The 25,524-nt window shown below is 43.4% G+C and overlaps 1 protein-coding gene across 1 annotated transcript in view; it reads right to left on the bottom strand.

Moving 5' to 3' along the window:
- Nucleotides 1-20,789, bottom strand: part of bcar1 (BCAR1 scaffold protein, Cas family member) — a 113,944-nt gene extending 93,155 nt beyond the window's left edge. The window contains exon 1 of the mRNA XM_061077000.1: nt 20,653-20,789. Coding sequence (XP_060932983.1) covers nt 20,653-20,664 — 12 coding nt within the window. The 5' untranslated portion in view covers nt 20,665-20,789. The remainder of the gene's footprint in view (nt 1-20,652) is intronic.
- Between the last annotated feature and the right edge of the window lie 4,735 nt (nt 20,790-25,524).

Here is a 25,524-nt window from a genome sequence, read left to right as displayed (position 1 = left end):
AAATTTATGTTTCCTCACAAACAGTTCAAATGATTTTAATGCCATCACCAAGTCAAAGATGCAAGTGTTTTCTTTTCCATTGTCTTGATTATTTTGAGTTTGTTATGTTTTGCTGTAATTTATGTACATTTTTCTTTCCTTTCCTCTGTTTTCTGTCACGCTGTTTCACCCATTTTTTTTTTTTTAATTAAAAATATTTGTATTTATATTCAGCTTAAAACACATTTCCATAGAATGAGTTTCAAATGTGGTGATTAACAATTATCATCATATGTTTGTCAGAATTGTCAAAATTTGTTACCTCACAACATATAAATGAGCAAAGACAAAACTTGGTCTATGGGGCATTACGTAGTTAACCCAGTTGTCCGAGCGTTACAAAAATAATTCCACTTTATGGTTTAAGTATGCTGTTATAGTCTCCATTTTGTAAAGGTCCATTGTAATGTCCATCCATGCATTCAAAGTCAGGCTCTCCTGTGATAACCATTTCCTTGTAAGAGTCCTCTTTTTCAGCAACCAACAATATATTTAATAAATACTTGTCTTTTTTCGGTCATTCTTCAGGTAGGAGTCCAAAATATGATACTCACTACATTTACATGATGGCATAAACCCGATTTTGGCTGAAGCCCGGTTTCTCTATCCATGGGGGGTTAACTGCTCTATCTCAGGGTACATGGCACTGAGAAATCCAACTCTTGTCCGAAAGCATTTCATACCCCGCGCTGTTTTCATTACAGCTAGTGGTGATACAGCCATTTCCGCTTGACCTCGTCACCACTACCAACAAAAAACAACAACAGCCTTCAACTCAGCATGCGAGAAAGATGACGAACGGAGAGCAAGGTGAAGCTACGTCCCTCTACATGATGTTGTGCATGTTTACGGCCGGCACCGGGCAGCGACATTTTATCTACCTGTCGACTTCCGGGTCAACATGCGCGCGTTGTCCGATATACAGCCAAATCCAATCTACTTATCTGGGGGTGGTTATCCGACTTCAGTCGGACACAAGAAATCTAGATTTGTGGAGTTACATGAAATGGATCTTCGATTGAAACCCGACAACGCCATAAAATCGGGTTTCAATCGGACACATGTAGCCGCAGTGACTGTCTACCTGACAAGGTGGAACCCGTATTTGGTGGTGTCTCACTGCTACGACCTTGACAAACAGTGTGTATGCCCTTATTCTGTGAAGTTTTCTGCAACTGCTACAGTGGATGTACACTGCAGATACACACAGATGATGATTTCATGTCTTTTTTTCATATTATGTTTTATGAAATGCATCTTTGTATAAGTTCTGGCTTTTGTGACATTGCGGCCAGCTCTACTTTGAGCACCCCTGCTTGTTGTGTAACTGTAACCTCTGCAGAGCTTACTATTTAAAAGACTCAAAGGCAACTCCAGTCTGAGAATTTCATTATTTAAAATCTCAAGATGAATTTCCATCACAGGCGTTATGTTTTTGTAGCAGTAGACCATGCCACAGGGCTCTCACCAAAGCAGCCAGAGACAACAATTCTGGTTTTAGCATCTTTATTCAGAGACCAGGTGCAAACACAAACTTAAAACTCAACATAAAGAGACCAACAATTCCTGTTGGCGTGTTAGCGTTGTCGCTCAGCACTAGTGTCTCTCCTGTGCAAGTCTCTCAGTCTCTCTGAGTGTTCTCCCGTGAGGCAGCTCAGTCGCTGCCTTTTAAATGTGAGGATCAATAAGATAACAGCTCTCACCTGTGCTGATTGATCCTTTGTGGTGCAAGTGAAGGTGCTCTCCCAGTCCTAACACCTCCATAATAATATTCTCCAAAAAATTTGAACCCTTGTGTTGTTCCTTGGTCGGATAGACCCAGAGTGTGTCTCTGCTCCAATTGTATTCTCGTGGAGGTCAATTAGACCCACAGAGAAGCCAGTGTGTTTCTCCGTGTGCCATTCTCCCTGACTAGGTCACAATGTCACATCAAGCGCGTTTCACCAGAGAACAGGTTCTCGAACAGCTATTCTCCCAGCAACAGTCATCTGATCCCGAAGAGGACTCACAAGAGCAAGACCGAGAAACGGACAGAGAAGCAGACAAAGACGACGGCGACGAAGACTACGACCCAGTGGGTGATGCGGCTGCAGATTCGTCATTCTCGGAGGAAGAAGAAGAATAAGAAGAAGGACAAGACCACGGCACCACCACCACCAACTGACTCGTGGAAAGAGAGTATTTCTGTCCTGAAAAGGATAAATAGCATGGTCCTTGAGGGCACACGACCGAGAGGAGGGCTGCTGCGGGTCAAAGCGCTGCCGCTACGCCAATCGGGGTCCCCACCGGACCTGAGTCTGTGAGCTCCAGGACCTCCCACGGACCACCTCCACTGCCTTTGGGGCCCTGGTTCTCTGTATGGGCTTTTCTTGATTCTTGACCCACAGCAGGAGCTTCTGTATCCCTGTGTTGGATTGTTAGAACTCTCCCTCCCCAGCGGCGGCCCCTCTCACGACCCACAGCGGCCGAGTCACAGTGTGTTAACCTCGGACACACATCCAACGAGCTCCAGCTCCTTCAGGAGCTCCAAGGACCAGCCTGGCCTCGCTTACTATCCACACTGGCCCTGCAGGGATCCCCCCTGGTACTCGTTTTGTGTAGTAGAGGTGTCAGATATGCCCCAGGAAAAAGGCTCATATGTGGTGGGCTATGTGAGGGGGCAAACAGCCAGAGGAAGCAGGGACAACACAAGGGTTAATGACAGGGCAATCCCAGAAAACATGGTAATAGTTGGTATTTAAGTTTCAACAGCTTTTACAGCCAACTGGGGAGTTACCATCATAATGTGCCCTTGGAAGAGAAATCAATGATATTATGATGAAGACCGATGCAGATATTGCCTACAGTGGCTCTCATTACACTACAGATTGATTGTTGATGACTTTGCCTTCTCTCAAGCACTCACTAACTTACTTTTGGAACACAGAAGCTCCCTGTGGCAGTCGCTACTGAAGAGCACCGCTCAACACCGCCACCTGTCATCCATGAGGAACCCATGCAACTTGGTAGAGCCAAACTGTCACCAAAAAAAAAACAGCGCTGACTGTGGGAGGGGCAGTGTATCTACTGCAGACAGCTGGGCCATCTTTGACTTTCTGCCAAGTAAAACACAAGGCTCACCAGAGATGACAAGAGTACTTGTGATCCCTGTGTCTTCTCTGCTCGTCTACTCTCCTCCTCCAAAGACTCAAATGTTTTCCTGTGTCACCCCTCCCCTCTATTCTATGTTTTTGAGTGCTGTCGTTGTGGTGTCTGTTCGTTCTTAGAACCATAATTTCTGTTCTTCATGCATACTTTAATTTCTGTTCGGTCGTCTGACCTTATAATTTCTTTTTGCATTTTATATAATGACAAATGACTGTTTATTTAAGTTTGGTCCTATGCTGAACTTTTATTTCAACAAAGGACCAAATTGGAACTTTTTCCAATTTTTTAATATTTAGAAAAGTTCGGCGGGTCGGATTAAAAAGCCCAACGTATACGTAACGTTTTAAGCCCACTCTTAAACGTACAAATGGTGTCTGCTTTCCGAACTGAAAGCAGAGAGAGAGAGATTATTTCCACAGGAGAGGGGCTTGATGGCTGAAAGCTCTAGCTCCTACTCTACTTTTAGAGACTTTAGGGACGACAAGTAAGCTGAATTTTGGGAGCGGAGTGCTCTAGTGGGTTGATACGGTACTATGAGCTCTTTAAGGTAAAATGGCACCTTATTATTAAGGGCTTTGAAGGTGAGGAGGAGAATTTTATATTCGATTCTAGATTTAACCGGAAGCCAGTGAAGCGATGCTAATACTGGAGAAATGTGCTCTCTTTTCTTGGTTCTCGTCAGTACACATGCTGCTGCATATTGGACAAGCTGCAGAGTCTTCAACAACTTACTGCTGGAGCCTGATACTAATGAATTACAATAGTCCCGTCCAGTGATGCCGGTAAACAGTGAAGCATTACTCTAATCTGACCACTTTTTTCAGTAACGAGTAATCTAACGCGTTACTATTTCCAAACCAGTAATCAGACTAAAGGTACTTGTCCAAGTCACTGTGCGTTACCATTTTGCGGCTGGGGGGGCAGTCACCCCGGCGCTCTCCACGCAGCCGGAGGCTCTGTGTGCGGCCCGCCTCAACGTTTTTTGGGGGGGAGGTCCTCGTCCGCGGAGCCTCACTGCGTCGCTGGTGCGGGGGCTTCTTTCTCTTGGACTGCGGGGTGGTGGGGACCGGGTACGGCAGTCGGGGCCGGGGACTCTGGACCATGCTCTGGACGCGTGTCGGGCCCTTCTCGCGGATCGCCTCAGCTACGGCCTCCGCTGGGGGAACCCTCCCTTCGGGGGGGAGGGGGCTCCGGCGGTGTGCGGAGCAGCTGTGCGGAGCAGCTGTGCGGAAACTCGCACCACTCCACTGTTTCACTTATAACATGCGATTACAACATAAGATTAGGCCAAAGTTACAAATATAGACATGATATCAGCCTACATGTGGTGTTATACACTAGTTTTGTTTTGTAAAACCATGTAACTCTAATGCTGTGAACAACAGGTACAATGTTCATAATACATGTTGAAAATAATTTAGGGTTAGGGTTAGTAGTAGTAATAGTTACATTTATAAACAATATAGATCATACATAGTAAGTTTTGCCATTAAATATGTCAGGTCAAGAAAGACTATCTTTATTTTATTTTAGAAAAACAAGTTTTTATGTTTTTTATGTTAAGTGAATTCAAGAAAGACTCATAATTTTATTTTTTATAAAAACAAGTATTTGTCAGGAGATACATTGTACATTGTTGTTGTGTACATTACTGTTAAAAATGGACTTCTAATAAAGTGAGTGTTGGCAAAACCGGTTGTCATTTTTATGTTGAGGCGGCGGGGGAGCTGCTGAATGTAACTAATAAAGTAACTTGTAATCTACCTTAGTTACTATTAAAATCAAGTAATCTGTAAAGTAACTAAGTTACTTCTAAAATCAAGTAATCTGTAAAGTAACTAAGTTGCTTTTTCAAAGTAACTGTGGCAACACTGGTCCCGTCTGGATGTAACTAAGGCGTTGAATAGTTTTTCTGCATCTTTTTGCGAAAGGACATTTGAGATATTACGCAAGTCGAAAAAGGCCGTCCTAAAAATAAGTTTTAAGTGAGAATTAAAGGACAAATCAAGATCGAAGATCACTCCCAAGTTCCTTACTGTATCATTGGAAGCAAGCAGGGCCGGCCCTAGCACATTTGGCGCTCTAGGCAAGCTTCACTCCTGGCGCCCCCCCCGAAAACAACAAAACAAATCGGAATTTGCATCTTTCAGACGGTTTTTTGCCCTGTAAGACTGCATTTCTTTCAATGAACAAACATTAAGTAAAGAACAAAATCACTGAGAAAATGTCTGTGCGGAACTCTGCTCCGGCCACGCCCCCCTGTTCAACGGTTGATGCACACAGACACCTCCGTTACAGCCACAGTCACATTCACTCATTCACTCGCTCATCTTCCCAATAGCCTGCAAATAATGTTTTTTTAGTCTTCTGTTCTGTTGATGGCTGGCAAACAACAATCTTAGAAGTTCTGGGTCACTTGTGGCACATATTATATCACTCATTTTAAGCCATCAATCTACCTGAACAAAATTAGCCGAAAAGGAATAAAACGGAATTCACCAAAATTTGAAGCGGAAAATTCATTTTTTAGAAACGGAAAATCATTGACCCTATTCTTAACAGTTCTACAGTAAAGTACTGCACCTTTATTCATTGCAAGAACAAGAGTGCAAAGTGCACACTATAGAATCAAAACAAATAATCAACTTAGTTAACAAACAATAATAATACTAACAAACAATACAATAATATATTGTAAATAATCAAAATATAATATTACAAATAAACAAATAAATTGTATAATATAAATAGTGCAAATGACCGTTGTCTAAAGAACTATATACATTTCACTACACACTTCAAGGGTTACAGTGCAGTCCTACTGGCCTTCCTCTCTGCAAAGTCATCAATGACATCATTGTATCGAATCTGACCACCAACTTCATGGTTAATGCTGATGACAGCCAGACCACTGAGGCGTTTTTGAGCCATGGTTGAAGTCAGGTATGTCTTCAAAAGTTTTAATTTGGAAAAACTCCTCTCGGCTGAAGCTACTGTAACTGGAAGGGTTGCACTGATCCGAAGAGCAATACAAAGGTTAGGATATATCTCTGTGAGCTGCTTTGTTTAAATGAATTTGAACAACTCAAGAGTTGACATGCTCATTGAAGGCAAGTCAGGTAAATGTTTCAACTCCTGGGCCAGCTACTTCCCATCCAAATCAGATTGCCCTTCATGGCTTAAGGTGTGTGCAAGTGCCTCTGCTTGCTTCAGCAGCTCTTGGTGTGGCAGGTCTTGGAAGTTTGACAGAATGCCAAACTTGTCTTCCACGTCTTCAAGAGTAGTAAACCTCTCCTTTTGTGCCAAACTATTGGTTGGAGATATAGAAGGGGGCGTAAAAAACACTCTGCCCAGCTGGGCGCAGTTTTTGGCGCCCCTCGGCAACCGCCTATGTCGCCTGTAGGAGAAAACGAAAAAGAGCCCTGTGGAATACCACGGTTAACTTTGGTGCGCACAGATGAATCATCATTAATTTGCACGAATTGGGAGCGATCAGAAAAATAAGATTCAAACCAGTTTAGGGCGGTTTCTTTAATGTTAAATAACTCTTTTAGTCTCTGTAATAAATGTGATGGTCAATTGTGTTGAATGCTGCACTGAGATCTAACTAGGGCTGCCGCGATTATTCGACGTCATCGATGACGTGGTCGCTGAAAATGCGTCGACATCAATATTTTAAGTCGACGCGTCGGACCCACACAAATTATGAATTTACCTTTTAGATTTCTAAAACGTTTAATTTCAATTCATTATAACAAATGTTCTTCTTCAATATCACCACGTGATGCCGGGTTTACACAGAAAGCCGAAGCACTGCGCCGCTCCGCGCAGCACAGCGCTATTCTCAAGCGCACAGGCGACCGTGCGGTTCATACAGCCCACGATTCTGCTTTCTCTGCTTGTTGTTGTATGTAACCCGTTCAATGTACTGGTTAATGATGATGGTCTTCATAGCCCCCCCCCCTCTCTTTCTCTCTTCATCTCTCTGTCTATCTGCTTGTGTGCTTGTAGTGGATGGGCAGAGGGGGTCATTTAATTATGTGATTGGGGAAATAAAAACTCCAGGACAACAGAAGGGGAATGCAAAGTATGGGATGCATATTTGATCTATATTTGAGATATGTCATTAATATCGTTTAAAATCATTTTCCAATGTGTTTCCTGGCGTGATACGCTCGCGGTGAGCAAAAAAAAAGACTGTGGTATCGTTCAATGTTATTCACAACAGCTGATTGACATGTAGGTTTAGCTAAAAGGAAGCCCCTATGTTGGAATTTTGTGGACCAATAGGAGGAGGCAATGAATGTGGGGGGCGGGTCAGACACGGAAGTGAGGACCCCGAATAGAGATGTCAACATTAGTAGACAGGCTGTCTCACGCACATTATTAAGCAAACTCGACGCCGATACCATCGGTGCAGGGCGAGAGGCGCATCGCAGCCCATGTGAACCGCACAAAGGTTTAACAGGGGGATGGATAGGAGGCGCCTGGCTTTCTTTGGCGCGGCGCTACGGAAATGAAATGAAATGGTCAATTTGAACTTTTTGGAGGAAAATTAATCCTTTAGATTAATCGATTTATCGGTAAAATAGTCGACAGATTAATCGATAGAAAAATAGTCGTTAGTGGCAGCCCTACTCTGAACCCAGACTGAAAGTCTTCATATATATTATTTTTCTGTAGAAACTCACAGCTGATTGGCTAAAATTTTTTCTAAGATTTTAGACATGAAGGGGAGATTAGATATTGGTCTGTAATTGGCTAGAACAGACATGGGCAAAGTACGGCCCCCGGGCCGTATACGGCCCGATGGGCTTTTTAATCCGGCCTGCCGAACTTGTCCAAATTTAAAAAAAAAAAAAAAAAAAAATTAAATTAAAAAAAAAATATATATATTTTTTTTGTAAACTAACAATTTTGTAGCACTCAAATGGCACGTACTTATAGAACTTTGTAGTTTTGCTTTATTTTTGAAGAAATCGTACTTTCTTGATTCTTGTTGTTCTGGGTTTGAACCCTTGGGGTTGAATGCAGTTATTGTAAGTTGCTTTGGATAAAAGCGTCAGCTAAATTAAATTTGCCAGGGAGTGTGGTGTATAGGGCTTGAAAAGGCACATGATCTCCCTTCACTTTTTCCCTTTGCCCTGTGAGCCCTTCTGTATAATGAGAGGATCAAGGAAACAAAAAGTGGACAATGAGTGCCGAGTGTTTAACACGGAGTCGACAACAAAATACTTTTTCACTGATGTCCAATCGAAGGCTGTATGCCTGATATGCCGAGAAACTGTCGCAGTTTTCAGGGAGTACAACATCAGCCGTCACTTTGCTACGAAGTCGGGTTGCTGCAGCTCAGAGGTTGGCGACTTATTTACAGACTCAGCAACATTTTTTTTCACAGACAAACTGCGATTAAAGAAACATCTACCAAGGCATGTTTTTTGGGGGGCATTCGAAATAGCAAAGGCTAGCAAGCCTTTTTCTGAAGGCAGGTTTTTGTTAAATGGCCTTGCAAATAAGTGCTTTGCTACTTGGTAAAGGCAAAATCCTTTCATGTAATGATTTTTCCATGTCATTTATATTAGTTCACAAAAACACTCCATCCATCTGTTCCTGGCCGGGCCCCTCTGTCAAATTTTGGAACCAATTGTGGCCCGCGAGTCAAAAAGTTTGCCCACCCCTGGGCTAGAACCTCTGGGTCTAGGGTGGGTTTTTTGAGAAGGGGTTTGATTACAGCTATTTTAAAAGGGCTGTGGTACATAACCTGATGATAATGACAGATTGATTGTATTAAGTAACAAACTTATTTTGGTAAACTGATCACGGGTAATCAGAGAGAAGCTGTCTAAATAAGGGGTAGGATTCTCAGCCGTTTATGAGATCTCTGTTGTTAGGAGGGTATTAGTGCCATAGTGCTGATAAATTACAACAAAGCACTGTACAAATAAATGTCATAACCTCCTATTAATTATGAATAGAAAAATATAAGAACAACCCCATGTTCCTCTTCAGCACTGTCATAGCTCTACTGATCCATATATTCCTCAAACTCTGAGAAATGATGATTTCATGAGCTTCTTAACAAAATTATAACCTTCAAAGGATCAATTTAGGGATACACGATATATATCGGCCCGATATATTTTCGGCCCGATAATAGGAATAGTATATTATTTATTTTACCGGAATCGGAAATTATAGCCTATTAAAGGTCCGATAAACACAGAACACCAACGTTGCGACGCAAGTTTTTACCACAGAGATATGGACCTTAGATGTCAGACCAATGAGTTTGCTTAGTTAGACAGCATAGTGGCTGGATGATGATTTCAATATGTAACAGACATTGTTGCATGCACTCGCATACAGCAGTCAGTTCTATAAGAGCCTCCATATCTTTTATGAAAGATGCACTTTATATTTTGTTTCAATTTTGCTAATTGTGTATAATAACTGACATTTCTGTGCAGAGATGTGGTCAGTGCATTTCATTTATTAAGAATTTCTATGCAAAACATTTGATAAGATTTATGTTACATGATGGCCAAAGTATAGAGAAACCTTCTTTACACTAAAAGTACAAAAGTGATTCTCAAACGTTTTCCTTTTCTTTATTGAGCATAATTTTCCATGGGCTTTTGTTAGTTTTTAAATCAGGCTTTCAGTTCTATCAGTGGTGTTTCTACATAAGGGGCAGGTGGGGCACTGCCCCACCAGATGGCGCTGGTGTGCAGAAAGCTAAATACTGCATATCTGAACTTTGTGGCAAAAATATATTTTATTTTATTTTATATGCAAAGAAGCGTGAATGTGTGTGGGAATAAACGAGGCTGACATGCATTATAGTCTTGTTTTGGAGTCATTTGTTTCTTGTGTGTTTGCTTTGTGAAGCGCTTCCCTCTTGCCGTCCGTCTCTGCTCTGGGCTTTGTGAAACGCTTTTCTCTCGCCGTACTTCTCTTCTGTGGGCACAACAGGGCAAGCGGCAGACCAGTGCCATGGGAGCACCAATCAGCGTGAACCACACAGGCCACTGTTAACATTGGAAGGTAGTGATTATGCAGATGGGCCCTACGACGTCTCCCAGAGAGCTACTCGACTCCAGCGTCAGCGTCATCCGGAAACAGGCTGACGCTCCGGTTCGACGTCACCTGAGCTAACAGGCTACCGCGTCAGTGGACACCACCCGGGTCTGTGGAGAGGTTCACTCACATCGGATGAATAATACGTTTTGAAGTTCAGCTTGTTCTCCTGGAACAGAGGCTAAATACGTGTGAGCTCCCGTTTCTGAGGTTTGTCAAGTTTGGTATTGTATTTATCTGTAAGTAGTGCTTCGCAGCTACTTGTACCTGGGTGTTAGCTTAGCTCGGCTAGCCCGCAGGCATGCCTGCAGCAGTAATAGCGATGCTAACGGGACAATAGCCTACGGAGTTATTGACCCGACATGAAGCCACATGATCCGGGCCACCCAGCAGAGAGAAGCGTTAGTTTATGAGGATGAGTTTGGTTGGAGAATAAGCTCCCCCACGTAAGATATCTAATTGAATGTAAAGTTATTTCACTCGCCAACTTCCTTTTTAAGTGATCGGTATTGGTGAGTCAAAGCTTGTTTTTTTTGGAGCTGAAGGACATGTACAAAGTTTTGTTTAATAAATAATAAAAGTTATTTGAGCTAAGTTATTTGTCTAATCTTTTTACTTTGTTGCAATCATTCTACTTTAATGCTGTATTATAGGCACCATCTTTGTGTTGCGCTGAGTGCTAAAGCATGTGAAATGTATTTGAAATAGGATTTCTGCTGCCTGCTGGCACTCAAAATGCAGCCCATAATATATCTTACTGGTCTATATAGGCCTACTGCTTATAATAATCAGCTACCTCTATTTTTGTGACGGAGACATGACGTCATACAAAATTGCCCCACCAGAAATTTCAGGCTAAAATCGCCACTGAGTTCTATAATAGCCTTTATTTTTGAATGCACATTATCTATCTGAAAAACTATTTGAATACATTGACATAGGGCTGGGCGATATGGGAAAAAATGTTATCACAATATGTTTTTCCATATTGATCGATCTCGATTCTTATCACGATATGTAGTTTTTGATCACTTTCCTGAAGCCGTCCCTCTCCACTGTGCTCAGGGGCATCATATCTGTAGCTAAGCAATAAGTAATAGCGCTCGTTATATTTTTTCCCCGCTTCGATTGTTTTCATATGGGGCAATGGCTGCAAAACACGACTGGATGGACTGTTGTTTTGCTAACGTTAGCAGATGCTAACGTGAGACGTAGTGGTCTTGCCTGTCTCTTTGTTTGGTGTCGTGCAAACTTGAGCCCGCAGAGTCAAACTCTCTGCGTAATCACTGGGATGGTGCCGTCTCAGGTGATTGAAAAGGTTTGTGGTGTTTCCCGTCCTGGCTGGTACCGATCGCCGGCATATTTTGCAGACCGGCTTCGTCTGCTCCTCGTCCTTTTAGCCGTATCCAAACCAAGTCCACACAACTGACGTCGCGTTACGCTTTTTTTCGACAATTTCTTCGGTTCCGGGTGATGTAGTGATGTCGCTCTCACATTCGGCATTATTTTCGCTGTCCCCGACTTCAGTTTCACTCATTTTTTCTCCTTTTTCCAACTTCGTTCTCTCTTGTTCTCTCTCTCACAACTGCAGCAGCTCTCACGATGGGAAGTGGGCGTGTCGTATCCTAACTGCAGATGGCAGCCGGCAGACTCCGACACTGTTGTTGCGCTTACTTTTGCCACGTGAAATCGAATACATGTCACGAGGAGATAATCGAAATCGATCAAAATTTTATCGCGATCCTGAATCGGGAAGCAGTTAACACAGTCAGTCAAGACTAGAGATGTCAAGATATGACATTTTGATGCCACGATTATTGTCGAAGGAAATATCACGGTTTCATGTTTTTTTTACGATTATCAATACTATAGAAGGAAAAAGACACAAAACAAGCAATATATAGCTAATAATATAGCTAATGAACTAAGATATGTATTATTATCAACTATATCCAGTCAGTGTAATGTTTGGCTTTTTTCGATACCTTATTGTGGAAGGTTGGTCCGGGAATTTGTGTTTCCTGTCATCATAATCAGCGTATCCGTTTGGGACTGTTAATGGTCAAGGTCGGAATTTTTTCTTTTTTGGGAGCAAAGTTTTGAATAGTTGTGAAAAAGTACACGGGCATATCGGCAAGCTTTTGTGGAAATAAGGCTCTCATTTCAGTGTCCTCTTCTTAGCTATCGTTTCAGTGGTTTGCAAAAAAAAAGTGCACAAAACAATGCTTTTGAATAATATTTGAACTGTTTACAATATACTTAAATAAATAAAAAATAAATACAAAACACACACACTCTGTGTACACACACTACAGTTTCAATACTTCAGCAATTCTTTCGCAGAAATATAAGCATATTTGCCTTCTCCACCTTCTCCGACACCTTTCCTGACTAATCGCATGACCTGCAAAGATCAGACGAGACAACCCGCTGAATTTAAGCATATTACTATGTGGAGGAAAAGAAACCAACCAGGATTCCCTCAGAAGGACTCAGGGCCTGAGTCCTTCTGATCGAGGCTCAGCCCGTGGATGGTGTGAGGCCGGTAACACACCCCCCGCTCCGGTCTTCTCGGAGTCGGGTTGTTTGGGAATGCAGCCCAAAGCGGGTGGTAAACTCCATCTAATGCTAAATACCGGCACGAGACCAATAGTCGACAAGTACCTTAAGGGAAAGTTGAAAAGAACTTTGAAGAGAGTGTTCAAGAGGGCGTGAAACCGTTGAGGTAAACGGGCGGGGTCTGCGCAGTCTGCCCGGGGGATTCGACCCGCCGGGTGCATTTCCTCCGTGGCGGTGCGCCGCGACCGGCTCTGGGTCGGCTTGGAAAGGCTGGGGGCGAAGGTGTATAAGTCCTGTTTAAAAGACAACATTTTACGTAAGTTTTGTCCATTAAGCTGCTTGATTTGCTGCTGTTATTTATTTCAATAGGCTCAGGCACCGAAATGAAGCACCGAAATCTGCGTTGCATTTCTGTCCGGGTACCGGTTGTGTTGGAACCGGTGCCATATTGGAACCGGTTCTCGGTACCCAACCCTACTCTAGTCAAGACCTTGCAATATTATATGGAAACCCAACAGTTCCCAGAGGAAGCAAACACTTATAATGTACTGAGTTTGATCTAATGTCAAGTGTCCTCTTTTTGATAAATGTACTACTTTCAATCTAAAAGTTTGTTTTCCTCCCCAAAAAATTTTAAACTTAAACAAGGTATTTTTTGTCAATTGTCAAGAGGCACAACTGATAGGTCAAAGTGAAGAAATGGTGGATACATATACTGTTAATAGTTATTGTAATGGTTGAATTCATTTTTGTAATTGTGTAATTATTTTTCCATCTATAAAATATTATGCCAAACCAAGATGGCGGCGCGTGCACAACGCGAGGCTCAGCGTCTCCCCAGATTTAGCAAAATAGTTATTATCTGCCTACTGTGAGGATTTCAATATTTTAACTATAGGTTGTGGCTGACAGAATTCTAAACAAATAAAGATAGAATCATTTCTAAGTATATTTGTACTCTTAACAATAAAGATATGAGTAGTTTTAGCTAGATATTATGCCTTCATACAAATTATAATAATAGTTGCTGCCTAGTTTAAAGAATGAATGTTTCACTTGTTCTCATTTCAAATTTTTGTATTAAAGCGTAATTCCCTTAGGTTCATTAAACTCACATAAATTTCGAGCAGCTGTCTGATAAGTTCTGGAGGTTGGACAGAGTGACTTTGTTGACTTAATTCTGTTTCGTTGCTTTGGTTTCGAGGATCCGAATGTTTACAGAGTCAGAATTGTTTTGATGAAGCAGAAAACATAAAATTCTTTGCTCAAATAGACAACAGTTTGGCCCTCATGGTATCTGCTGGGTCAAGGCCTTTCATGAAGTGAACAGGTTGTCGAGCGACTGTAGCGTCTTCGGGAGTGGCTCCTTGTCACTTCCGTATTCCAAAAGCCAGGAGGATGGCTTTCGCCTGTGTGCTTTCGAGGAGGAGGAACGAAGATCTACTGTTATAAAATGGACAGGCGCCGGATGTTTGTGGCGCTCTAATACGATTAGCGTGTTGGAAGCCCATTGCTTTGCTGTAACCTGTTCATTGCTTTCCTAAATAAATTCTTTGATTGAGCAAACCGAGTTCGGCTCATCTTCTCTTAAAGGATAAACGAACACGCGCTTACACAACATCAACAGTGTCACCACCCTCAAACGGATCATCACATTCCCTAACCAGAAGCCATGGATGAACAAAGAGGTCCGCCTACTGCTGAAGGCACAAGACACCGCTTTCAGATCAGGTGATGCTCAGGCCTACAGCTCATTCAGGGCTGACCTGAAGAGGGGCATCAAGAAGGCCAAGCACTGCCACAAGCTAAGGATTGAGGAGCACTTCGACCCCAGACGTATGTGGCAAGGCATCCAGGCTGACGAGCTTAACAGCTTTTATGCTCGCTTTGACAGGGACAACCAGGAGGCAGCAATCAAGGATGTGCTCACTGCAGACCACCAGCCCCTCACACTCTCCTCCATCGACGTGTGTGCTGCACTGAGCAAGATCAATGCACGTAAGGCTGCTGGTCCTGATGGCCTCCCCGGACGCGTGCTCAGGGCCTGTGCTGGGCAGCTAGCTGAGGTCTTGACTGACATATTCAACCTGGCACTGGCCCAAGCAGATGTCCCCACGTGCTTTAAAACCACCTCCATCGTGCCGGTGCCAAAACACTCCACTGCAGCGAGCCTCAACGACTTCCGCCTTATTGCACTCACCCCCACCATTATGAAGTGCTTCGAGAGGATGGTCCTGGCTCACCTCAAAACCTGTTTACCACCCACACTGGACCCCTTCCAGTTCGCCTACTGCCAGAACAGGAGTACGGAGGACGCCATCTCTACGGCACATCACTCCGCACTTTCTCACCTGGACAATAACAACTCCTATGTTAGAATGCTGTTCATAGACTTCAGTTCAGCTTTCAACACAGTCATCCCCTCCAAACTGATCACGAAACTTGGTGACCTAGGCATCAACACTTCCCTCTGCAACTGGATACTGGACTTCCTATCCAACAGACCCCAGTCTGTTAGGTTAGAGAACCACACCTCCTCAACCCTCATCCTGAACACCGGCGTGCCACAGGGCTGTGTGCTGAGTCTTCTCCTCTACTCCCTCTTCACCCATGACTGCACACCTGTTCATGGTTCTAACACCATTGTAAAGTTTGCAGATGATACAACGGTGATTGGCCTCATCAGCAACAACGATGAGTCTGCCTACAGAGAAGAGGTCCAGCACCTGGCGGAGTGGTGCACCGACAACAACCTGGCTCTCAACACAAAGAAGACCAAACAGCTCATTGTGGACTTCAGGAAGATAGGTGGCACACACACCCCCATCCATATCAACGGGACAGAGGTTGAGCGTGTCACCAGCTTCAAGTTCCTGGGTGCACACATCTCTGATGACCTCCCTCAACACCTCAACCCTGGTCAAGAAATCTCACCAGCGTCTCTTCTTCCCGAGGAGACTGAAGAAGGCCAATCTGTCTCCTCAGATTCTGGTGAATTTCTACCGCTGCACCATCAAGAGCATCCTCACCAACTGCATCTCAGTGTTGTATGGCAGCTGCTCTGTTGCGGACCGGAAATCACTGCAGAGGGTGGTGAAAACTGCTCAACGCATCACCGGTTACACACTCCCCACCATTGAAGCTGACCAGAGAAAGAGATGTCTGCGGAGGGCCCGCAGCATCGCCAAGGACAGCTCACACCCCAGCCACAGACTGTTTGCCTCCTCCCTTCTGGGAGGCGTTACAGGGTCCTCCGTTCCCGGACCAGCAGGTTCAAGAACAGCTTCATCCCTGCGGCTGTCACCCTGCTGAACTCTGCACCCCCCCCCCACACACACACCTTCTCCACTGACTATACTTCCCCCCTCCACCCTGGCTTGGACTGCCACACACCCTCCTCCAACCACTGAACATTTGTACACGTTCACGTTAATTTTCTTAATCATCATCATATCAGGCCATTATGTGAAATAACAGGAGCGTATGTGAGAAAACTCCATGACATCATCAGCGCATCGGAAACGGCTCACCCTGACGCTGCATTCATTGTCGCAGGAGATTTCAACCACTGCAACCTACGGACTATGGTCCCGAAATACCTCCCGCATATAAACGTTCCCAAACAATATCGGAATATGCTGGATCATGCTTACAGCAACATCCTTGGTGTATACAAAGCTGCCCACCGCCCCCACTTTGGACTCTCAGACCACATCTCCCTGTTCCCGTACCAAGCCTACAGACAAAGACTCAAACAAACCCAGTGACTAAACAAGTTAAACTCTGTTCGTCAGAAACTGAGAGCATCATGCACGACTGTTTCTCACAGACAGACTGGGATGTGTTTAAAGCTGCAGCAACACTCAAGGATTCTTCCATCAACATTAGCACCTGTGTTGATAACATTGTGCCCACCTTTCAAGTCGGGAAGTTTCCAAACTATAAGCCCTGGATGAACAGTCAGGTACGTCAGATGCTGCGTCCTCGGTCTCTTTCATTTTGATCAGGGAACGAGATGGAGTACAAAAAAGCAAAGTACAGACTGAGAAAAACCATCGAAGAGGCTAAAAAGCAGCACAGGGAGAAACTGGACAGCTTCTACTCTCCTGCTGAGGCCAGGCGGATGTGGCTGGGCCTGCATCAACTCATCGGCCATTGTGGAGAGGAGGAGCAGCTTAAAATTCCTGGGCATCTACAGTATATCAGTGATGACCTTACCTGGATACTAAACACCGCCCAGCTGATCAAGAAAGTACAACAGCGGCTGTACTTCCTGAGGAGGCTGAGGAAATTCGGCATGTCACCAAAGATCCTCATCAACTTCTATAGCTGCATCAATGAGAGCATCTTGACCAGCTGCATCACTGTAAGCCTGGGTAGTTGACAAATAAGGGTGAAACAGTATTTATTAAAATAACGTTCTAATGAGGATTAGTTGTATGAAATTCTAATGTTCAAATGCTGAATTTTTTTTAACTACTTTCCGTGGATTTTTTGTATAATTTTATTACCACAGGACGGGCCGTCACACCACAGGACATTTTCATCCTTGTGGCCATTTTGAGTCATTGCTATACAAGACTGACCTTAGCTTTTATGCTAACTGAATAATAACACTGTTTTAACCTTAATATGTTTAATTAAAAAAATATATTGTTTACAAATTTTGAACTACAGCTGTCACACTACAGGACTCTCAAAAAATGACACATTCATTGTCTGACAGAAAGAGTGAAATTTATGTAATTAATCAGAGGTTAACAGTCACCTTTCAACCTTCACGTTACATTCCAACATCTGGGGGGCTTCTTGGTAGTGGGATAAACTAAGGTCCCCTATAGTTGTCCATGTAACTGCCGTTTCAAAAATCTGATTTTCCATGTCACGCCACAGGACAGCATTTGTGTTACTAATGTTATTTTGCTGTAAATACTAATATGCTAGTTTTGTGCATATTAAAACCTAATATAAATAAAGTCATTATATACAATTTAATGCCAAGGCAGTTATTAGCTGCTCCAGATATTTCTGGTTTATTTTGTTAATATGTAAGTTTAATGCTTCACCTATGTTACGGTCACACCACAGGACATTTTGTGTATTAACCTTAAAATATAATCAAAACATAACAGATATTTCATACAAAATCATAAGTTTAAAACAAAGTACTATACTATGCATCACATCCATGTGTTTTTTAATTGGTAAAATGCATCTAAATAAACATTCACACTTAAATTACCGAAAAATCATGCGTCATGTCATCCACCCGCCAGAGAGTGATAAAGACCGCTGAGAGGATCACAAGGACATCACAACCCTCTCTGCAGGACATCTACCACCGCAGAGACCACAGAAGAGCCTGCTTCATTGAAAAGGACTCCACCCACCCGCAACACGGACTGTTCACACCTTTGCCCTCTGGTAGAAGGTACAGAAGTGTGAAATGGTGGACGTCCAGACTGAAGGCCGAAATATGCTACTCCGACTCTGTTGCGCGCAGAGGGACGCACGGATCCCACGGACTCTTTCATTTATGCTTCTCCGAAGGCTGGGGTGCTGAAAACAATTCACCGCCAGAACAGTAGGTGGCGCAACGGAAGATGAGCTTAGAGAAGCCTACCACTATGTACATAGAAGAAGTCCACGTTTGTTTATTTACCTCCTCCCAGCTTTCCTCACGCAGTGGACGATGGCAACTAACAGACAAAGGCTGTTGATGGAGCTGGAGCTGCTTGACATGGAAGAGGACTTGCTTGTAACTTATTTTATGAAACAAGTTTGATGTACGGAAATGTGAGATGCCGGAAATACGTTGTGTGGAAATGATTTTGTTAGCGGACCAATCACAGCCAAGGGCGAAAAGCTCTCCGAGGCGCTCTGAGAGGGCAATCCTCTGTCTGTGTCAGTCTGTGTCAGTCAAAACGGAGAAGCATATATCGGCCTTGAGGGACAGCTTCTATCCAACTGTCACCAGAATCTTAAATACTCACCGGCCCTGACACCAACCCGGACTATACCTCAACACACAGATCCTTCACTCTATCCCACACATGCAAACACACATGCGCACGCGCGCGCACACACACTACTGTCTATTGCACAGATTTTCCATTGCACATATTTATTTAACACAGTCAGAACTCAGTGTTAAAGTGACATAAACATTAATGAACTGGCAGCCAAGAAAATATGCCAAACATCTGTCTCTGGCACATGTACACAAAAGAAAAATGTAGCCTTCCTAAATATGTTTTCTTTTTGCACTTCATCCAATATCCTGTTTACCCTGTCTAATAAATGTTGACCCTGTTTGGCCCTCGAAGTAGTCACAGTATTTAATTTTGGCTCTCTCTGTGATTGAGTTGACACCCCTGGTTTAAGGTGATGCATTACACTTTTTATGCATTTCCTTCACACCTGAGATTAATAAACTTCATAGGGGTGTGCAATATGACGATATATATAACCTCTATTGTTTCATGTCATGGACAATTGTTTATTTCCTTGTGTAATATATTACGTAATTTGCATGGCACTTTTTCACATGGTGCAGATGTAGGCAGGAAATTTGCATGATAGCAACACAAACTACCATGGAGCAGGGCGAGCGTGACACAGAACATTGGAAGGTCCCTGACCTGCCGAGACAAAATGAGGAGCTCAAGAGGGGATACTTCTCTCCCATGGAAGTGATCTGGGTATTAAAGTCTGGCATGGACCAGAAAACTCCTTTGCAAATAATGCTGCAGAACAGTCCCCGCACAACAGTCTCAAACACCACAAACCTGTTTTGCTATCCATGTAAAAATCCTGTCAAATACAGAGTCTACAGCTGAGAGACTATCAACAGCCCCCATACATTGGGTAGGGTTACTAGCTAAATCACTAAATTATTCTTAAATAATTATTTAACATTAGTTAATGTGATAATTATTGATATTTATAAATAAAACTTTTTATAACGGTGTAAGAGAGCTGCCCAAAAATTATAATTTGCCCACCTGTTTTTTTACCACTACAGCCCTGAATAGATCATGAAACACAGCCCTGTACTGACATCTTGTTTCAAAAAAGCTTTAAAAGCTTACAGAACAAAAACTGCAGGAGCAAATATGCAGTTTCTTGTGAATGTAAAGTGAAATCACAATTGAAAAACTGTGATGCACATCACCATGTGTATATATCTTGTAGAGTTGTAAAAAAAAATTTGAAACTCAGATACTTATACAAAAAAATTGTATCAGATTAGATACTCATTTTTCTGGGTATCTGTATCGAGTTTGAAATTCTAGTATCGTGACAACCCTAATAGCTTGACAGTTATAACACAACAGTAAACTGCAAAGCTAGATGTGGAGCTCTGACAATAAAATTAAATACAATATTATCATTATCCTTATTGTGGGTATCTGTGAAAATTACCAGATGTGATTAGCAATGCCAATGTTGTGTATTCCTATTAATATAATTTATACAAAGAATGTAAAGCCCATGCCCATTTGTCCCCGCACACCAGCTGGAAATGAGTTGAGGCCTGTGAAAAGCTGGTACTACAGACCCCTTATGTGGCCATACTGCTTCGTGAATGAGCACACCTGCACAGTAATAGCTGCTTTCAACCATTTTAGTCAATCAAAAATAAATTTCGACTTATTTCTGACCAAACAACTAGCTGTTAATTCCAGTAGCCTATGATGTATATTATACAAATGTTGACGCCACTCACTGGCTAGCTATTTTTGTGAGAGCACTGCTGAAAGTTGGCATTTTAGTAATAGAGGTGCTGCTTGGAGGAGAATTGGATGTGTGGTTTTTTTTTTAACTTACCGGCACAGACATTCTGCTGATGCCGTCAGTGTCCCCGTATACTGGTATGAATGCGCACGGTGGTCTCCTTCAGAGATGCATCTTATGGGCTCCAGTCACTCCTCCATCATCCACACTGTCCACGACATGTATCTGCGGTAAAAGCGCTAGCAGCAGGAGCGTTGACGCCTGAATGTTCAGCAGGGCCGACTCTCACTACTCCGCCCTCTCCTCTGTCACGGGTTAAACCTCTCTATCTTTGGAAACGCTTCAATAAAAAGCCAGTAAACGAAGAAGCGGTTGTCCGAGAGGTCAACTGTCTTCCACTGTAACGTTGACAGGTTCATACCGCGCAAGGGATAATCGCTCCACCTGTGCCGCTGTCTGCTGACGCGAGAAACATCCTCCTGCAGCGCTGGAGAGTCCCCTCCCCCGTTTCAGACGTACGCATGCCCGAGTCACAGAACCACCGTTTTAGACCTTTTTTTCCCAACTTCCTCCTCATTTTTTTTTTAATGCTTTATTGAAAAAACATTAATGTGTTAACGGGTGAAGACAAGGGCTCAAAACAAATGTGTGCAAACAATGACACATATGAGTACGTAAATAAATAATATAATAAATAAGAGAAACATTTTAGAAAAACAGAAGATGGTAGATTTGATTCATAAGACATTATGAAAATGAAGTATATCTTTCATTCCTCTTTAAAGAGATCAGTTCACACATTCACAGTTGTATCACTTTTTTGTGTTTAACACGTTTTTTTGTCATTTTGACCTTGGGACTTATTCCGATATTTGTTTTCCATGTTAGAACAACATATTATAACTTTCTGTAATCCTTAAGATGTTTTCAAACCAAACCAGAAGAAAGATTTGAGATATCATACTTTTACTTTGTAATCTGAGACACTTGTATTTGGCATCAAGAAAATCCTAAATAAACTTGCTTTTAACCTTGCCAAGCTCAATATAACCATTTTTAAAAAGCATTGTGAAAATTAAATTTTTTGAAAACGAATAACAAAATGTACATATATTTTCATAAATTCATATTAACATGTACAATTTCTTTCATAAATAACCCCAGTCTTAATAAAAAAACTATAATATTAATTTAAAACCTTCTATTAAGGTGTATCAAGGGCTAAAAATAAAAACAAAAAAATATATAAGGCAAATTAAGACTTTCCATAATTATGCTAAAGGTTACTGGGACTCACAGAGATAAACAATTGGAGCTGGAACAAAGCTTTTCCTGTAGCACTTGTTTTTTACACCTTCACCTTGCCTGTTAAGATCACGGCGATCTAAGACTTTTTACCTTGTGCCTCCTGCATGTGTTTTGTTATTCCATGTGTTTTCCTCTGTTTATCTATGTTGTCATGTACTTGTTGTGTTTATGTTGTCAGGCCATGTGTGTTCTGTTATTGGACTCCGCCCTCTGCTGCTTCCCGCTCTTTTTCTCCCTCACCTTTTCCCTATCATCACCCTGAGTGTTTGCCTGATTTGTTCACCTGTGTCTTTCTTCCCCATTCTATATAAGCCCAGTCTTATTGTTGTCCCGTGTCGGATTGTATCATTTTTGCCTGTGAGAAGCCATGTCAGGATTCTGAGTTTTTGAGGTCTGTTTATCTGGTATGATATTTGACATTCTGATATTTTATCCTCTTAGTTTTTTCCCTTTTGGAATTCTGTTTTGCCAACTATTGAATTGGATTTTCTATTTTTTGCTCCTGTCATTTTTGCCTTTTTGGATCCTTGATTTTTCCTATTTTTTTGAAATAAATAAGTATTTTTTGCATCTTGGTCTGCGATTGGGTCCTTACTCTGAGAAAGCCTAACAGTACAATCCGACAAGAATGGACTCAGCAGACCCCGACCAAGTGAGGGTCGCCATCAAACATCATGACAGAGTCCTAGGTCAACACCAGACTAAAGGCCGGCGCATGCTTCTGAGTTGTCACGGGCCCGGAAGCGTAAGAGCCCTTCTGAAACCCTTAAGTACTTACGTAGCCCTTCTTACCTGCTTACGTGCGTCGCCCAATTTTTCTAACTAGACGGCAAAGCTCCGCAAGCGTCACGTAGCCGGCAAGGCTGTAATTGGTCTGCTAACTACATCATTTCCAGAGTCGCATTTCCGGTCCATGCCCGAAACTACCGGCGGAAACCACGATAGATTTAGAAGAACGAATATGGACCAAATAGAACAGCACTTGGCAGAAGAGATCTGAAATTATGACCACTAGTATAACCTGTCACTGACCGGCGGATTTGTCCGCCAGAAAAAGGCTCTGAGGAGCCACCGTGGCGATGTAAATAAACCGCTCTTCTTCGTGCCACACACGAAGAAGAGCCGACTTCGACAAAAAACATTACTACCCCTAGTGGTCTGGCGGGGAATTGCTTGGCAACACGCTCAACGCTTGTAAAACCATGAATGACAACGAGTCCTGCGTCACAACTGCGTGAAAAGCCGCAGTCGCCGTTGCTGAAGCATGCGCCGGCCTTCAGCCTTCAGCCGCCCTCACAAGCATTGAAGACCTGACGGCCCAGATGCAGGCCTTGCAGCTCAGCTGATCCTCCGCGGCTAATCAGCCCTCGCCCCAGCCTCCAGCACCAGCACATGAACCTAAGCTGCCTCCTCCTAAGAAATACGCTGGTGAGCCCGTCACATGCCGCTCTTTTCTCTCCCAGTGCTCTGTCGTTTTTGAACTGCAACCAACCTCCTTCCCTTCTGAGCGCTCAAAGGTGTCGTATGTCATCAGCCAGCTGTCCAGATGGGCAAGAGAGTGGGGGACCACTCTCTGGGAGGCCCAGTCGCCCTCCTGCAACAACTTCAAGGACTTTTCTGACGAGATGAGAAGGTTTTTTGATCGGTCCAAACACGGTCACGAGGCTGCTCGTGAACTATAACATAGTTCAGCATCAGGCATAATACGCCCATCCTCCTCCCCCGCAGGAGCTGGTTTCTCTTTTGTGGGCCAGAAGGACGGTTCTTTGCGCCCGTGCATTGACTATCGGGGCCTCAATGACACTACGATCAAGAATCGTTACCCTCTACCTCTAATGTCCTCAGCTTTTGAGCTACTTCATTCCGCATCAGTGTTCACTAAGCTTGATCTCCGGAACGCCTACAATCTTGTTCGTATCCGTGAGGGAGATGAGTGGAAGACAGCCTTCAATACCACCTCTGGCCACTATGAGTACCTCGTCCTTCCATTCGGTCTTACGAATGCCCCAGCGGTGTTTCAGAGTTTAGTGAACGATGTCCTAAGAGACATGCTGAATAGATTTGTGTTTGTCTATTTAGATGACATTTTAATTTTTTCCAACTCTCTGTCCGAGCATGTCTCCCATGTACATTCTGTCCTTCAACGCCTGCTGGAGAACCGGCTCTTTGTGAAGGCTGAGAAGTGCGAGTTTCATCAAGAAACAGTCACCTTCCTAGGATACCTGATCTCCCCCGGAACCATCCAGATTGGATCGGCAAAAGGTCGAAGCAGTCCTGGAGTGGCCCCCTCCTTCCACCCACAAGGAGCTTCAAAGCTTCCTCGGATTTTCTAACTTTTATCGACGCTTCATCTGGGATTACGGTTCACTGGCTGCTTCCCTCACAGCACTGACTTCCACGGCTGTGAAGTTCCTCTGGTCCTACGCTTCGGAGGAAGCGTTTCAAGCCCTAAAACAACGCTTCACCTCAGCCCCCATCCTGATCCAACCTGACCCCAGTAGACAGTTCATCGTGGAGGTTGATGCCTCCGACATTGGCGTTGGAGCTGTGCTCTCCAACGCTCAGCCAGAGATAACAAGGTCCACCCCTGTGCCTTGTACCCGCACCGTCTTACGCCTACTGAGCAGAATTAGGATGTCGGCAATAGGGAATTGCTGGCGGTAAACCTAGCTCTGGAGGAGTGGAGACATTGGCTGGAGGGCGCCTCTGTGCCGTTCCTGGTCTGGACTGACCACAAGAACTTGCAGTACATCCGCACTGCCAAGAGGCTCAACCCCCGTCAAGCCTGCTGGGCCATGTTCTTCTCCCGATTTAATTTAACCTTGTCTTACCATCCTGGTCACAAGAATGCAAAGGCCAACACGAGAGAGACCGTGAGAGACCCCAGGAACCGGATATCATCCTCCCCCCTAAATTTGAGATAGAGAGTATTGTTACTGCTGCTCAACCTATTGAGGTAAAACCCAGTCACAATGAAAACGATACAAAAGCGCATGAAATGTATTGTTTTTTCAAAATGAACACTTTTTGATTCTTGCAACATATTTCAAAAAAGCTGCGACAGTAGAGGATTTGCCACTTTGTAATGTTGCCATGTCTTTTCACAACATATAAAAGACGTGTAGGGACTCAAGACACCAAGTGATGAAGCGTTTCAGGTGTCATTTTGTCCCATTCTTCCTGCAGTATGGTGTCTGCTGTTGCATTTTGCATTTCAAAATGCGACACACATTCTCTACTGGGGACAAGTGGGGACTTCATGCAGGCCAGTTTAACACCCCCACCCTCTTCTTCCGCAGCCATGCCTTTGTAATGTGTGCATGGTATTTTGCATTGTCTTGCTGCAATATGCATGGATGTCCCTGGGAAAGATGTAGTCTTGAAGGCAGCATATGCTGCTCCAAAATCTTTTTGTACTTTTCGGCATTAATGGTGCTATCACAGAAGTGTAAGTTGCCTTAGGTACACAACACCATATAATGACCCTGGCTTTTAGACGTGTTACATGGTCTGTATGGTTCATTTCCTCTTTGGTCCAGAGCACACCGCGTTCATTTCTTCTAAAAAAGATGTGAAATACTGACTCGTCTGACCACAATACACGTTTCCACTGGGTTATGGTCCATCCCAGATGCCTTCAAGCCCAGAGAAGTCGCA

This window comes from Limanda limanda, chromosome 8, assembly GCF_963576545.1.
Source record: "Limanda limanda chromosome 8, fLimLim1.1, whole genome shotgun sequence".
In the NCBI taxonomy this organism is placed as follows: domain Eukaryota; kingdom Metazoa; phylum Chordata; class Actinopteri; order Pleuronectiformes; family Pleuronectidae; genus Limanda; species Limanda limanda.
Note: the sequence above shows the minus strand (reverse complement) of the source record. Positions and strands in the feature narration are given on the sequence as shown.